Source organism: Alexandromys fortis, unplaced genomic scaffold (genome assembly GCF_014885135.2).
Source record: "Alexandromys fortis isolate MF-2015 unplaced genomic scaffold, M_Fortis_MF-2015_v1.1 scaffold_37, whole genome shotgun sequence".
Taxonomy (NCBI): domain Eukaryota; kingdom Metazoa; phylum Chordata; class Mammalia; order Rodentia; family Cricetidae; genus Alexandromys; species Alexandromys fortis.
This window is the reverse complement of record NW_026067914.1, coordinates 7128025-7145383: the sequence shown is the minus strand read 5'-3', so window position 1 is coordinate 7145383 and position 17359 is coordinate 7128025. Positions and strand designations below refer to the sequence as shown.

General features: G+C 39.7%; 1 protein-coding gene across 1 annotated transcript in view; it reads right to left on the bottom strand.

The window, feature by feature from the left end:
- Positions 1-164: 164 nt before the first annotated feature.
- The window catches only part of Golph3 (golgi phosphoprotein 3), a 27577-nt gene continuing 10382 nt past the window's right edge, over positions 165-17359 (bottom strand). The window contains exons 2-4 of the mRNA XM_050139081.1: positions 11985-12116; positions 7203-7317; positions 165-2016 (exon numbers count right to left, since the gene is read on the bottom strand). Of these exons, the coding sequence (XP_049995038.1) occupies positions 1592-2016; positions 7203-7317; positions 11985-12116 (672 nt within the window). The 3' untranslated portion in view covers positions 165-1591. The remainder of the gene's footprint in view (positions 2017-7202; positions 7318-11984; positions 12117-17359) is intronic.

Here is a 17359-nt window from a genome sequence, read left to right as displayed (position 1 = left end):
AGAGAGAGAGAGAGAGAGAGAGAGAGAGAGAGAGAGAGAGAGAGAGAGAGAGAGAGAGAGAGATTGCCAAGCCGTGCAGTTGAAATGTCACTGTGCCATACTAAGTAAAACTTCCCTTGAAGCAAAGGAGATGACACAAAAATCAAATGACATGCTCATTGTGATTCAGGCACTTTCAAGATCATAGTTTATTTATTACTTCAGATAAAAAGATAGTATACATATTAGGGAGTCCCTTAAAATTCAACTCTAAAGTTATACGCATCTAGTATTTTTGCATCAAATGTTAACCAAAACCTTCTAGACACCTGAAAGCCCCACTATTAACATGAACTATGGTAATAAAAAATTTGACATTTAATCTGTTCAATGTATAGTATTTACATTATGAAACCAATGGTACATAAACAGTGATAAAGAATAAAATCAACATTAAAAAGCAGAGGTTTGTAGTCTTACGATGTGCTAATTATCATAATTGTATATAAAATTAAAATATAGCAGAGCTTTCTGTTACGAAAGTGTCTTAATCATCTGCGTTGCAGTCATTACTTGCTATCAATTTACATGCAACATCTGCTAGGACTGATATCTGATCTTCTTTTCCCAAGAATGGATGAGTAGATAGATGATATTTTGGAGCAGACATTAATTTACGTAAGGACAGAAAAAAAAAAAAACTGTACTCCAGATCAGTACTAGTCACAAGCCTCTTTCCTTCAGAAATCATAAAAATGGGAAGAATTTAAAAAAGTCACAAAGGAGTAACATGAGGGGCCCAGCTCAGAAAGAGCTGAACAGATCTTTTTTCTCTCCTTCAACAATGAGAGGTCGAGTTTGCCACCAAATAACAATGAAGATAGTGAAGGGCACCAGATGCACAATTAAATTTTGCAAAATACTAAGACGAGGCAGAGGTGGCCAGAAGAAGGGGCGATTCATATATAATCCGAACTATATACAGCATAAGTGGAATGCAGCCCATCTCAAACTGGCTTTGTGAAACAATTGGACCTTTATGATTTAATAGCTAAAATTATAACACATGTAACCACACAATAGATTTACATAGGAAGCAAAATCCATGGGGCATTTTATATTACCTATTTACTGTGCTGTTTCAATTTAAAAATAATTTTGCTAAGTATACATCTCAACTGAGGTCTATGTATAAAATGTCCTAATAGATACAGATATTTACCTTTGGTGAGTTGAAGGCCTTGTTGTGACTTGTCTGAATTGTAGGCAGAATGCCAGGTGGGAAAACACAAGCTGAGGTAATCCAAAAGCTGTGCATGAGGTGACTGGAGGTACTCTGAAAGCCAGAGTACAGCAGACCCAACCAGGTAACAGTGAGAATGGCAAGAGGGAATGGAGTGCCAATATGGCAGTAAGGTTGGTTAAAAACTGAAAGAGGAAGGCCTCTCGTACCAGCAGAATCCCGCGTACATACAAAAAGAAATTGCCACCCACAATTTTGTAGAACAAAAGCCAATTATTAGTATGGGAAAGTACAAACTACAGAAAGCCAGAAGTCAATAGAAGAAAAACTACTGGTTCACGAGAAAAAGGAAACATTCCATTCTGACAGTTACTTGGTAAATGCAGCTACCACGGCCCATAGGACTTCATTGGTATTGGCCTTCAGACACTCCACTTCTGGGTCTAAGTCGAGAAGCTGCCGTACTCTCTTGGTGGCTAAATCATACTGCTCGTCTAGAAGAGGAGCAAAGGCATTCTCCAAAACATCCGAGGCATGGGCTAGGTAAATGAGGGCCAGCAAGCGCTTGTCCATTCGGTGAGGGTCATTTACCCATTTGTCAAGAACAGCTTCTTGTACCTTCTTAATGAGGCGCTGCTTAATGTTGTTATTGGTGAGAGGATGTGTCGTCATGTCAAACAGGAGGAAGTTCTGTTTCTCTGTCGTCAGTACACCTTTTTCTACCAGGTTTTTAGCTAAACGTTCACGTACATTTCTTAACTGATAGTGCAATTTTAATGGATTCCACGTCTCACCTAAATAAGAATGTTCCAGAAGTTAGAAATAATGGGTATTATTTGCTGAATTACAACAACAAAAAATGAACTATTAGATAAGCAAAAGAAATTTGATTCTTGCCCCCTCCCCACTAGATCATGAAGTCCAAGTTTGGATGACTGGGTTCTAGGCACCCAACGCTTTCTCAGGCACAGTAATCTTCAAATCACAACCACCCTTAATTTAAAGGAGTAATGAACCACATATTCAATTTTGTTCCTGGCTGCTCTGGCTGTTATCAAAGATGGTCAATAAGGCGGAATGTAATGTGGTAGAGCACACACTCACCAAGTGGAGGCAGAAGGATCTCAAGTGTGGAAGCATGTGGGCTACACGTAAGATACTATTTTACACTATAAAAGCATCACAAGACCCTAGGTTCAACTCTAACTACAAAAAAAAAAAAAAGGAAAAAAGAAAAAAAACACCAAAACCAAGTCTCTATGGTATAAAAGCAGCAATTTGTCCCTACAAACTACCAATCTTCAACAGACAAAGGGAAACGATGCTCTTGATTATAAATTATTCCTGAAACTGCCACTAGGACAGTCTATAAAGACAGCAAAGCTTGTGTGGACAAGGATGAAAAATTATATAAAGCTGACCCCTGAAGTGAAAAAAAACATCTCCAAAGTTTTTTGTTTTGTTTTGGAGACAAGGTTTCTCTGTGTAGTCTTTGCTATCCAGGAATTCACTCCATATATTAGGCTGGCTACAAACTCAGAGATCTGCCTGCTTCTTCCAGTGTTGGGATTAAAGGCATGTGCCACCACCACCTGGTATCATTTTCAGATCTTAAGTCTGTCATCTGTAAGCACTTCGTTTTGAGACAAATACTTTAAGCATTTCCAATTAAAATCATTTACTTTCAGCCTAGCGTGGTGGTGCATGCCTTTAATCTACAGCTTGGTCTACAAAGCGGGTTCCCGGAGAGCCAGGGCTACACAGAGAAACCCTATCTCAAAAGAAAAAAAGAGAGAAAACCATTTATTTCATATGAAAAATATGAACTCTGGTTATCTTTCAGATTATACGTAACAAGTTTAACTGTATTTTCTAAATGATCACCAATATTTTTCCAGTTTGGGGAAAAAAATACCGACTTTTTTTTTTTAAGCAACACATTGAAAATCAACCCCAAGCACCTTTCTCCACTGTGAAAACTCTAAAGCTGAAAGTTCTAGAACACTAAGAATCAGCCTTAAGGTACATTACTGAAGCCAGTAACATGGAGCTATTAAACTTAAAATGTACTTAAATTTTCAGTTCTTCAGCTTTGCAAGTCACATTTCAGTACCAAAAGCCTTGCGTGGCCGCCATTAGTTACTCACTAGATAGCTCAGAACACTGTGGCACCTGGAATGTATCTCACCCAACAGTGAAGAATATCCCTGACAGGAGCTCAGTGTCAACCACCCATGATGATGCTCACACAGAATATCCGAGTTTGATCCCTAGCACCCATATCAGGTGCCTCACACACAGCTCTAACTCCAATTTCCAGGGGAAATAATGCTTTAATCACCTTTGCAAGCACTCAGTACAAATACATACAATCAGGGACACCCATATAAAATAAAAGACTACCCTGGACAGCAAAGCAATCCTCAATGTTATTAGAAATAGAGAAAATTAATTAAAAGTGACTTTTCAGATACTGGTCATAAAACATTCCAAAAACCTACGACTCAGATAAAACCTAATGAGCCACAGAACAGCCCCCAAGTACACTACCTAGAGGCATATCTGAGGGAACAGAGCAGGAATGAGCATTCCACAGCACAGCACAACAGACACCCTGCCCAAGTCTGTGGGCAGAGACCCAGATAGCTAAAGCAGCTGAAAAATACAAGGCAGAGTACAGAAGATCTAGAGTCCTGCATAATATTCAATTCTCAGAAAGCTAAGCCATACAAGTTGAAGTGAGAATCTGCAAAGCTAAGCAAACAGATAAATAAAAGCTAAAAAATGCCAAGAGTTTTCAGAGAGGTGAGAAAAGCCTGGTCACCAAACTAACCTGAGGAAACAGGCCTTACTGAGTCCAGGACGTAAGGGAACTCAGAAAGACCACACTTCAGGAACAAGGTTGAGCTGGTATCAAGTGAAAACTAGTCTAAACCTGTACTATCCAAGCTTTAAAATGTAATCCACAAGTAACTTACTGACCTGTCTACCAAAGCAAAAGCCAACACCCACCCCCCAGTCCTCCCTGGGAAGCAGAGGCGAGGGAAACAATACTGAGATTGAATTTAGGACCTCCCACATGCTAGGCAGGCACCGTAAAAAAAAAAAAAAAAAAAATCAAACACTCTTTAGACAAAGATAACAAAGTTCAACACTTAACAATCTAATATTCACAATGTTGAGTACTCAATTTTAAAACAGTAACAATAACACATTAGATTTGCAAAGAACAAAATGTGCCCCAAAACTAATGGAGGATGCAAATAGCCAACCAAGTCAGTTACGAACAAAAAAAAAAAACAAAGATGAGAAAAACATCAGACAAGGAGTTCAAAGAGAACCAGTGTTAGCACCTACATCATTTAAAGGAAATGCACACAAAATGGGAACTATTTTTTAGAAAGACTGTATTATCTGGGACAGTTTTTTATTACATTATTTAGTATGCATGTGAATGCATGTGTACGTGACTCACACCACAAATGTGGAAGTCAGAGAACAGCTTTCCATCATGTGAAATCAAACTCAGGTCCAGGTCATCAGGCCTGGCAGCAATACCTTTAACCTCTGACTCATCTCACTGGTCCATAGAAGAGTCATTAAAATTTTGCAATTTATTTTAAAAAAGGACTTAAAGTATATGATAAAAGGCTGCTACTATGAATTAATAATTAAGGCCATTTTATGCATAAAAACCATTTCAAATAAAGTCAGAATAAATCAGTGTCTACAAGTGCATTTGGGCTCAAGTGTATGCACACGCAAGCGCGCGCGCGCGCGCACACACACACACACACACACACAAAAGCAAGTTACTTGGTAAAGTAGTATTTACAATGTTCTCAGGAATCATAATACCAAGAATATAAACATTAAGACTTATTTATAACCTAAGTATCACAATTAAATGGTGAGAGAAACCATCATAATTTACTGGCTAGAAAAAAATGGGAATGAGGCCCTATATAAAAATATTAGTTACAGGGGAGGGGGCCCTCAAGCTACATCTAGACCTCCAGAAAGAATAAATATCTAAGAAGAAACAGCAAGAGTGCACACAGTGATGACCTTCTTGCAAATGTCCTATGACTTTCAACTTTTAACTCAATCCACTGTCTCCTAAAGTGTCTACTGATCACCTGACAACTTGGTTTTTAAATTTTACTGTTTTCTAATGCCAGTGTTAGGAAGGCAGACAACCGTAAACTAAAGTCAGACAAGATATAATAGCTGACTGTGGGGAATTCAAATTAATACAACATAAAATAAGCACATTTATGCAAATACTTTCTACAATTAACTATGCATACATCTGTGTACCTGTCAGACAGGACAGGTCTCATAATCCAGATGACATCTTGGCCATCTATTCCCAAACACTGCACTCAGGGAAGCTTGGCAGCCAAGTGCCTGGTTAACTGCTGAGCCTTCTCACTGGCCCAATCTAATCCTTCTGAAAAGGTACACTTTCTTTTGTGTGTACAATTTTTACCTTTCAAAGGCGTAAAGTCTACTTCCTTTCAACTTCTAAGCTTCCTCAGTTTTTCTGAACCACCAAACTTTTAGAGAGCCATAAGTATTAAATTATTAGACACACGTGAGTGGTCGTCAATCTCCAAGTGTCTCTGTTTAAGTTCATAGAGCCTATTGTCAGTGCCATGCAACACTGGCATTCAAGTAGTACACCACATACTTTTCTGCTGTTGGTACTTCTACAGTGCAAGTGCAAGGTAAGCATCAAATCCTGGGTTTTGCACATTCTAGATCCTAAGGACTATACCTCTAATGAGGACAACTTTAAAACAACTGAAATTTAAACAAACAAACAAAAAACTAAAAACATTCTCAGAGTGGCCACAGACCTACACACTTAAATTCATAGAGTGGGAAACCAGAGTGATGGCTCAGCGAGCAAAGCCACTTGCTGCCAAGCATGACAATCTCACATGGTGAAGGAGAGAACTGACTTCTACCCTGTGCCAGGACATACTAACCCCCGCCCCACACACACACAATAAAATAAACAAACATAATAAAAAAAAACTTAAAGTTATTAACCAGCCAACAGAAATCTGGTCCATTTGCTCAACAGAAAGCAGGTGAACGGAGCCAAGCATTCTATCACTAAGCTCTGACCAGAACCACTGTTCCAATACTCTAGCAATGCGCTTTGTTTTCTCCTTCCAAGCTGGATCCACTTCTTTCATGTCAACATGGCAGCTCATTACTAATATACACCTAAAATAATATATACCTAATAATAAGATGTGCTCAACACAACATTCTGGCACTTATTGCCAATCAAAAACATGGGATATTGCCTAAATATCTGTCTTGTGAATTCTTACTTATTCCACTGGACATCCTACTGTATTTCAATATTTTGGGAGAAATCTCTTTAATGCTTACTCTGGTGAGAAGCACACAAGAGGCTCAAGTTGAAAGTCAAGTTCAGTCAGCACTCACACTAGTAAGATTTGGTCAGTCAGCAGCCATACAATGTTAACTAGTTGAGTATAACCACTTTAGCCTATCAACCCAATCCCTTAGGACAATACTGGTTTGGTTTTACCACTGTAAAAGAAAATCCAGTGACCAAGACACTGACCATCAGACTGGACCAAGCCCAATGAGTGCCTGGTACACGTTAAGATCAAGAGATAGCATATAGTTTATGAAGACATCCTCACAGCTTGGCCTACTCTAAACAGTAAACTGTCCCAAAATAACTCTGATAAAGAATGATTGGAGACAGGCATGGTGGTGCAAGCCTTTAATCCCAGCACTTAAGAGGCAAAGGCAGGTGGATCTGAATTGTAGTTCAGTCAGGGCTAGAAAGTGAGGAGACCTTGACTCGAAACAAAACAGAGGTTAAAGAAGACTATTTTCTTTCTCATGTAAAAGGAGATAATTTTTTCTTAAATTATCATCCCCACCACCATCTTCCATAATTAAAAAAAAAGCATCTACATTAGCTTACCACTAAGTAACTCAATCCAGTTCTGGACCGTCTCTGGAGGTTGAGTCTCCTTAACGTGCTTTAGAGCTTCGTCAAGAAGAACGTCCCCTGTTGGAGCATCCGATTTACAGATCACCTAAAACACAAGAGGTCAGAAATGATGCACTGGTACCTTCTTCCCTCATAAACTCATTAGATAAAAAATAAGCAAGTATGCAAATATTTCATGCTCAGATACTTTACACTTACTCCAATTCCATTTAATGCTGAACTCTTGAGCTATTTAATGCACAAATTCATTCATTAAAATGTTCTTAGACCCAGAAACACTCAACTATATGGAAGAACTCATATAATAAAGACATTTTACATAAGAAAACTAATTTTCTCAAAAAATATCATTAAGGGGCTGGAGAGATGGCTCAGAAGTTAAGAGCACTGACTGCTCTTCCAGAGGTCCGGAGTTCAATTCCCAGCAACCACATGGTGGCTCACAACCACCTACAATGAGATCTGGTACCCTCTTCTGGCCTGCAAGCATACAGACAGACAAAACACTGTATACATAATAAATCTTAATATATGTGTGTGTGTGTGTGTGTATCATTAAGGAAACTTTGACAAATTGAAGAAAAAAAAAACAAAATTAAGATATAGCTCCCTTGAGCTTATGCTTAATAAAAGATATGAAGGGGAAATATAGTTTTAGGAAAAAAAATTTTAAGATTGCCACTGCTAGCAGAAGCCTTAATGACTATGGAAAGTTATTCTATCTCCAGCCCCAAGAGGGTGAGGAACAGAGATGGTAGGGGCCCAAGGACAGAGTCTAAATCTGTAATAAAACCTGTATTAGGTTAAGATATTAGCAGTGAAAAGTGGCTCAAGAGGGCTGTTCTTACAGGACTCAGCTTTATTCCCAGCTCCAGGGACTCTGACACCTTCTCCTGGCCTCTGCAATTACAGCATGCATGTGGGGGATAGCAATACATGCAAACAAAACACGTAATAGAAACCTCAAAAACAAGAAGAGTAGAAAATCCTGGGAAGTGGGTAGGAAAGAAGCCCTCACTGCCATGCTAGTTAGCCACTTTAGGTTCCCACGGGCTTCACTCAGTCATAGCCTAAGCAATGCATTTCTAGTTAAATCTATCACAGTACCTTAGAGTGGCTATTAAAAATGTTTAAATATAACTGTGTTCTCATATTTTTCTTCAAAAAGGTGCCTCTGTGGGTTTTTTTTTTTGCTCAATGTCACGAAAGATTAATATATAAGAGCTTATTCTTTAGGATTACACAAGAGAAATATAAAACCATAATGCCAACCACAAATTTAGCCTCGAGGAATTGAAAAAAGGTGAAATGAATTATAAAATATTGGTTTTAACCCAATATAGCCAAAACCTGGCCTATAAGAGATATTCGCTTGAAAGCTGAGATATTTAGTGTTTTCACCAATACTGTTTTTAAAACTTCCAAGTGTTTTTTATAGCACAGCTCAATTTTCAATGGTGGCGTGACTACTATGCTAGACGGTGCAGACACAGAAATATTTAGAATGTTCACTCCATAGTGCTTAGTTAAACTAGGGTTTACGGGGAAGAAAAAGAACTTTAGGAGAAAAGAACCCTACCTGACCGACTTCTTCCTTCCACTCCCTACTCTCTCCATGTGGCCAGGAGCCATCATCATCCACTTTGCTCAAGCCCCCACTATGAGGCAAGTGGTCTATCAGCATCTGAACAACCTGGCTATGGAGAGGTCATTTATTCCTTCTGAGTCCTGCTATAGATCTTCCTCCTATGTGTCACTCCCTCCATAGTCTTTGTCTGGATTTTAGCCCCTAGTGTGACCATTTTTCACTTGAAATAATTTGTCTCCTGACTAGAGGACTTCAACATGTTTAATGTTGGAGGGATACTTTTATTTATTTGATAATTTCATAACATATAGAACATTGAGCATATCCAACCCAAATTCTCCACGTTCCCTTCCCCCAATACTTCTCCTCTTACCCCATCCCCCCACACTTAAATAATCCACTGCATCTAACTAGTATTGCCTGTTGGGTGTGAGGCTATCCAACATAGCACTGGCAACCTACCAGTGGCCACGCACACACCAACCACTCCCTGCAGCCATCAACGAGGGGATGGAGCCTCATGAGCCAGCTCCACTCCTCACTAAGTGGCTTCATCTTGTGCAGGTAATCCCAGCGGCTGTGAGGCTGTGCGTGCATGAGAACAACACTGAGCTCTTAAGTAGACAAATCTTACTACATTTCATTGTTCCTGCTCAAAACAAATCAAAGATTCAAACAAGTTCTAAATTCCTTTAAATTTTCAAGACTAGCTGGCCAGTGGTGTTGCAGGTAAACCTCTGAGTTTCTGAGGCCAGACTGAACTACAGAGTGAGTTCCAGGACATCCAAAGCTACAAATAGAAACCCTATCTTGAAAAACAAACAACAAAATATTTCAAGAATATGTGTGGCTTCAAAATAAATATCCTCTACTTACTACCTACAACATAGGAGAGATGAAAAGAAGAGAAAACATGACCTCTGAGAAAATGCATTATATAGACCGAGTTTCAAAAGGTTTCAGGAATTTAACAGAAAACAGATTCATAAAACAAGAAACCCTGTGGGAGCTGCAACCTCAGAACAAAGAGGCCCAAGGTCAGTTGTGTGGCAGTGATGTGGCACAGGTGGCAGGCAATGAGGACACGTGGGCAGATGCAGTCAGAAACTAAGGAGCAAGATTAAAACAACCAAAAGCCGGGAAGGGGCGGGGGCGCGCTGGCTATAAGCAGATTCTCCCTTAGAGTCTTCAAGAAAACAACTACATCTCCTAACTCTGGCCTCCAAAACTGAGAGAATTCTTTCTTGCTTAAAGCCACTATGGCTGTAGTCACTTGATAAGGTGGCTTTAAAATGAATTAAAGACAAAGTGGTGGCACATGACTTTAATTCTAGCACTCAGGAGGATCTCCTAAATTTGAGGCCAGTCTGAGCTACATTCTGAGCTCCAGGACAGTTGGACTACAAAGAGACAAGAAAGAAAGAAAGAAAGAAAGAGAGAGAGAGAGAGAGAGAGAGAGAGAGAGAGAGAGAGAGAGAGAGAGAGAAAAGAGCTGCCAGGATGAGAAGTAATGAATGAGGAAAACTAGCTACCTTTGGTCTTCTACCTGTATCTTAATTAAATCAGCAATTACTTTTAAATTTTAACTTACTAAATCATAGAGAATATTTTCCAACGACCTTTTTGTCATATCACTAAGAAATCACTAAGAAGCAGACTGACTTAAGCTTCACCACTTTTTCCCAGTCTAGCACAGTGCATGATGTACTAAAATAATGAATGCACAATGAATAAAGGAACAGACAATCACCAGTCCATGGCTCTTTCTCATGTATAGCACAAACTGACTCCTGCTAGCACATTGTTTTATTTAGGCCAGGACTCTAATGAAAAGTTCCTAAGTTACTAACCTGTGTATGCATTCTATTGATACTACAATGACAGTTTCCTCAGGTTGGTTTTCTCCGTAAGTTACTACAGTTGTAGAAATAAAACCTGTTTTATGACATAGTTATCCAAAACAGTAATTTGTTAAATTCTCTCAATGCCAGCTCCCTTGTCTTAAGGGCAAATGGCTGGATTTACCATAGAGATGCCATGAGAGCATTTCTACGGTGTCAGCCTGTAATCTCAGCCATTCAAGGACTGTCAGAAAATCTAAATTCAAAGCCTGCATAAGCTACAGAGCAAGACTGATTCAAACAAACATGCCCACATTATTCCACCTACCCAATACTGAGCTCAAACACAGGCTGGCACACCTGCTAAGGGAGCACTCATCCTGAGGTGCATGCACTCCAAACCAGCAATATTATTTCCTGCACATAACTTTCAGTAACACATTAACAGCACCCCTTCTTATAAAATTACCATTCTCTGGGTTATCAGTTGGCAAGTTCAAAGTAAGGGACGCAGCACAGGCTTGTAATCTTAGTGCTCTAGAGACAGAGGCAGAGTCTCCCAGTCAAGGCCAACATGAGCCACTAGTGAGTTCCAGACAGCCTTGGTCATAAAGTGAAGACTCTTGTCTTTAAAAACTAAATAAAAAAAAATGGTTTTGAAATACCATGTCCAGAGTATAAGAACAGACTGGAAGAGAAATAATCTCGAATATCTGAAATTGAGGCTAAAGTTAAAAATCTAAAAACTAACGTAAGGGCTGGAGAGATGGCTCAGTGGTTAAGAGCACTGACTATTCTCCCAGAGGTCCTGAGTTCAATTCCCAGCAACCACATGATGGCTCACAACCATCTGTAATGAGATCTGGTGCCCTCTTCTGGTCTGTAGACACACATGCAGACAGAACACTGTATACATAATAAATAAATCTTTAAAAAAAAAAAAAACTAACGTAATATATTTCTGCTCCTCCAGAGAAGTACCTACTTACACCTTCACCATAGAGAAGAGACATAAAAAGCAATCATAGTCTTCCAAAAAGATGGGTGCCCTAGGAATAATTAATTTCCACAAAGCTCCTGGATTATCCAAAGTTGTCTCAAAGTCTTCAGAAGCAAATAAAACTGAGCATCTCCCTAAAATGCAGTGGTCATGGATCCTAATAGTGACTGACATTTGTTGCGTATGCAAAGAAGCAGAAAAACCAAGAATGCAATCCAATAGACAATTTTAAACTATTTACACATTTTAAAGCTATTAGAAATATTCATCATTTATACAGAACAAATTCTTGCAAAGGGGGTATTAGTTAGAAGTCCTCTTACCTTTCTGGTTAAAAGACTTTTTCTTCTCATTCCACAAGCCTCTAGTTGTAACCTTCCTTTCAAGGCTAATTCAATTAACATACAGCCACGTAATCCAGATGATATACAATCATTCCAAAATGACGTGTAACCCTATTTAAAAAGAACAAAGAAAACAAAACAGCCAATTCACCTTGACTCAAAAGTAGAAATAGCTTTAGCCAAAGCCATTTTGAGTACCTTTCACCACATATGTACCAGGCTTTTTCTTTTAAACCCGCTCCCAAATCATGAAACACAGACTTAGCTTTGAATGCTCGGCTTTGGCTTTGCTCTTTCCTTGGTAGCTCTTATAACCTAACCTGTTTCTCTTCATCTACGTTTTGCCTTGGGACTTTTTTACCTTTTTCCCTGTATGTCCTACTCTTATCTAGCTGGCTTCTGGCCCAGGACACGTCTCTCTTTCCTCCCTCATTCTCTTCTCCTTTCTAGCCTGCATTTCTCTTATTCATTCTCTCTGCCCAAAGACCAATCAAGTGCCTTTAGTAGGTAGGCAAGGTGAAACAAATGCAGCAAAACAAATGTAAGACATCTTTATATCATTAAACCAATATGGCATAAACAAGTGCAGCACACCCTTACACAGCTAAAGTAATATTCCACAGCACAAACAAATGTATCTTTGCCTAATTAAAATATTCCACAACGCGTATCTTTTTATAACAAGACACTAAAAGTGCACTTGGTATATTGTAAATCTAGGATGTGGGGGAGGGTTTTTTACCGCATATTCTTACATATAGATAAACAACAACTTTAGAGTCAAACTGGGCAGGGTAGCAGTGGCTAGCACTGGAGATAAGGCTTAAGAGTTCAAGGTCATGCTAGGGAGATGGCTCAGAGACTATAAGAGTGTTTATTGCCCTTACATATAACTGAAGTTCAAGTCCCAGTATCTACATGGGGCTCAAAACTGTAACTCCACTTAACAGGGACACAATGCTCTCTTCTGGACTCCTTGGGCACCAAGCATACACATAGTGCAGACATACATGAAATCAAAACATCCATACACACAAAATAAATTAAAACTTTTAAATAAGTAAAAATGAAAATCCAGTCCCAGCGTGGTGGCTCATACCTCCAGAATTCAAGCCAGTCTGGGCTACATAGGGAAGGCTCCCTGGTCAAAGCGATCAGCTCATTTTTAAGAGAATGGCTGACCACCAGAGTTCACTGAACTTCACTAATGATGTGGGGACTTAAAAGTGCAAGCCCAACTACCACTTTTTGTTGTTGGTGGTGGTGGTTTTGGTTTTTTTGAGACAGTATTTCTTGTGTGTCCTGGCAGTCCTGGAACTCACAAAGATCTGCCTGCCTCTGTGCTGGGATTAAAGGCGTACACTCAAACTACCACTTTTAATGAGAGCTTTTAGAAGGAGAGCATTTAGATAAGGGGAACTAAAAGGCGAAAGCAAAAAGAGTTTTGTCAGGCATGATGGTATATGCCTTTTGGAGTCAGAGGCAAGAGGCAGGGTGGATCTCTGCGATCTATGCAGAACAGCAGCTGTCTACACAGTGAGATCCAGGACAGCCAGAGCAGTAATTCAAACAGTAATTGATAGAAATCAAGTGAGATCTGGAGCAATTAAAGCCTTGAGAAACTGGGGAATTGATTCCACATGAAATTACATTACAGCTGTGTAGTTTTCACAGGCCTGAACACACAAACGGGGTTCCTAGGTGAAACACCACAGTACAGGCAGAGTGCACTTCATGAAGTCGGGTGGGTGTGGCAAGTACACCAGTCTGAAAAGGGTGACAGAGTTAGCAGTTTACCTTTGATGCCGGATAGCACATATGACTAGATATGACTGTCCCAACTATTTTCATGTTATGAGTCACCCAGAGATGTCAGCAAAACAAGGTCTTTACTACAGAGTTCAGGGTAACATTTAATGAAAAACTGGCTAACTCACACAGGAAAGTAGATGAATGAAAAAAGAAATCTGTGCCTAAGTTTCTGGGGTTTACCAGAAATAAACCAGATAGATGAGGCCAAGAAAAACAGAGTAGCCCAGTATTTTGATAACCTCCTAGTAAACCTGTATCACAAAAGCATGATCTTGGAATTACCAGAGGAAGTTTTTGGTTTTGTTTTTTAAAGGCTGAGTAAAACAGACCCAAAAGAACAGTTATACTGGTAGTATAACTGACCAGTAACAATACCACATGGGATTAAGTCTCTTAGGGGAAAAGTAAATCAGGAGAGTACCAAGTGACTGTACCCAACCTCAGCAAGCCCAGTTCTCCAATGAGAATCCACAGCAAGGTCTAGACCACAAGCTAGCAGGGGAAGCACTCAGAGTGAGGAGCTAGAGAAAAACTTGGCCTTGTTTCTCTAAAAGAAGATTTACAAGAGCCTACTGGAGGACTACATACTCAAAGCATGTTTTATGTGTGTTCCTCTTTCTAGCACAGCAAGTTAGGCACTTTTAATAAGGTAGCTGAAATCTACGGAAAGACTAGTAACTGGCAGTATCATTTTTAGTTCAGTAACTAGCTGTGTTTACATATACAGTTGTGAGAGAATAAAGAATCAATGATGTATGGCAGGTGGTACCCAACTCCTAGAAGCCAAACAATTCAACCTTACTTACAGAGGTTTGAAATTCTCCAGAGAGTAAAGAAGCAGGCATCTTTACTTTTTGAGGCTCAATCCAACAAAAGGGAAATAGAGTTCAGAGGTCAGCCACACTCAGGAGAGTACTGGCTAATCAGATAGCTGTGATGAAGCACCTGGGACCAATGGCTGTAAGACAGTGCCCCTCATTTCACTACTCGTGAACAAGACAACTCAGACCTCATTTTGGTCATAGGACCACTGAACAATCCGAGGCATTACAATTTTAGGAGTGTGATTTAAAAAAAATTATTTCCCCCAGTCCCTATGTCCTAAAACTTTAAGACTGGGAAGGGTAGGCATTCAAAAATAAAGCGGGTTATGTACTTCAAGAATCCAGACATAGCAAGGATCCAAAACAGGATAAAGCATACAACAGAGCATGCAAAAAAGTATTCTGTATTGGTCAGGCGAGATGCTAGCAAACCTAAAACAGAAGAGTTGAGGAGATGGAACAGTGGTTAAGAGCACATGTTGCTCTTTCCAGAGGACCTGAGTTTGGACCCCAGTACCTACATCAAGTCACTCCCAACTGACTGTAACTCCAGTTCCAAGAGTATCCAATACCTGTAGGCTACCAAAGGTACCTGCACTCAACATATACAGCACACAAAGACAGACATTTAAAAACAAGGACCAGGCACGGGGTGCACTTCTTTAATCACAGAACTATGACAGCAAAGTAAGTGGTCTCTGTGACTGAGGCCAGTCTGGTCTATACAGCAAGTTCCAAACCAGTCAGAGTTACAAAGTAAGACTGTCTCAAAAAGCAACCTTGGCTTCTTATGCCTAGGAATAAGTTCTTCTTGGTCCCTCACCCCCTAAAATACAATGCCTGCTCCAACTTCACCTATACAGACTCCATGGTGTCTGCAGTGCTACTGAAGTGACCAGAGACTCACAAATGAAAGCCTCAGCATCCTGACAGTCCCATATCCTCAGACCTTAACTCAACCCTTAGCCACAACTTCCAAAGTAGGGGGTACTGTTTCAAGGGGCATCAACATAGCAGTTGAATTCATTGAGACTGGTGCTGCCACAGTTAGGGTGGCTGGCTCTGGGGCTGGTTTTGGAACTGCTTGGGGAAACCTCAAAAACATCTCTTCTACTCATGTCTGGACTTCGCCTTCTCAGAGACCATGGGCATTTTGTCTATATAAGCATACATACATACACAATGACCTACTTTTTAAGTAGGTAAGAAAAGGATTAGTAGTTAATAACAATTGACCGTAATGGTTAGTTCCACTTTTCTGTATAATCAGATAAAATGGAACAAGAAAAGAAAAAGACTAGCTATTCAAGCTTATAAGGAAATAAGATATTATCATAACACAATAAAGGCCAAGTACTAGAAATATTAAACATTTGCAACTGATATACCAACTTTCAGTTTCTCAACAAAGCCTCTGAATATAGGGCTATCTCACTAAGCCTGGCTCTTCCAATCCTTTGGACCTCACCAAACAGCATACAGACTACTTGTATTTTGTTTAAAAGGCATATTTCTACCACACTTATGCCTTAAACTCAACCGAACCGTCTTATTTCCTCTCTCCCATAAGCTATGGTAATAATGAAATCTTAGTAATTCTGCCTAGCTTTTGAGGCATTGCATGCATATGTTGTAGACATAAAAAAGCAAGTCAAAATACCCATATGTGTGTGTATTTGTACGTGTGTACATATTAAATATGCATCCTTTAATCTCCCAAGACTGGCACCAAATTTCACAAATTCTAATAATGTCAGGCCATTGAGATAGGTTGTTAGCAAACCACATACCTCCAGACCCACGAGGTGAAGAGAACCCACTTTCACAGGTTATAATATGACCTCTAAATACACACCACAATGCACACGTCCATGTGCACAGAGAAGTAACTGGAAACACATTTCGTCACTCCAAGAGCCCAATGACTTTGGTGTCTCCAGTTTTTCCACTCCTTTCTACACTCACATCTTTCAAAAATCCTGTCTGTATTATTATCGTTGTCTTTAAAGCCCACAACAGCTTCTGTTATCAGTTCCAGAATTTTGCCAACCTATGCCAATATTTTCATGTTCCTTATTCCATACATAATCTCCATCATAACTTACTTTGACACAATTTTATTTGCTTTTATAGCTGCATAAGATTGCTTATTTTCAGAAGAATAAACTTTCTCATACAGATTCTTCCTGTGTGTCCTGTCTTTTTCTGTCTGGTATGCCACAGCCCATATTTCACTGTGCTCAACTATCTCCAAGTACAGGAGCATAGAGCACCTGCAGCCTAAACACTTGAGAGCCTGAAGCAGAGGATAACTTGAACCAAGGAGTCTGGGCTTTCCTGTCTCAAATTAGACATAGAAGAAGAGCTAAGAATGCAGTACCGTAATAGAAACTTACCTGGTGGAGTAATGCCCTCAGCATTGTAAAAAATTTAAGAAACATGGAAATGGGGGGGGGGGGGATTAGGGACTGGGAAGATGTCTCAGTGCACGAGGACATGAGTTCAAATATCTAGGACCTGGCAGTTGTGCCTGTAACCTTAGCACAGGTGGTTCCTGGGAGCTTGATGACCAACCAGATTACAGGCACAGGCCCCAACCCACCACACACATGAATTACATTTTTTAAATTATTTTTAATTTTATAATAAAATTGCATCATTTCCCTCTTTCCTTTTCCCTCCCTACAAATCATCCCATATACCATCGCTTGCTCTCTT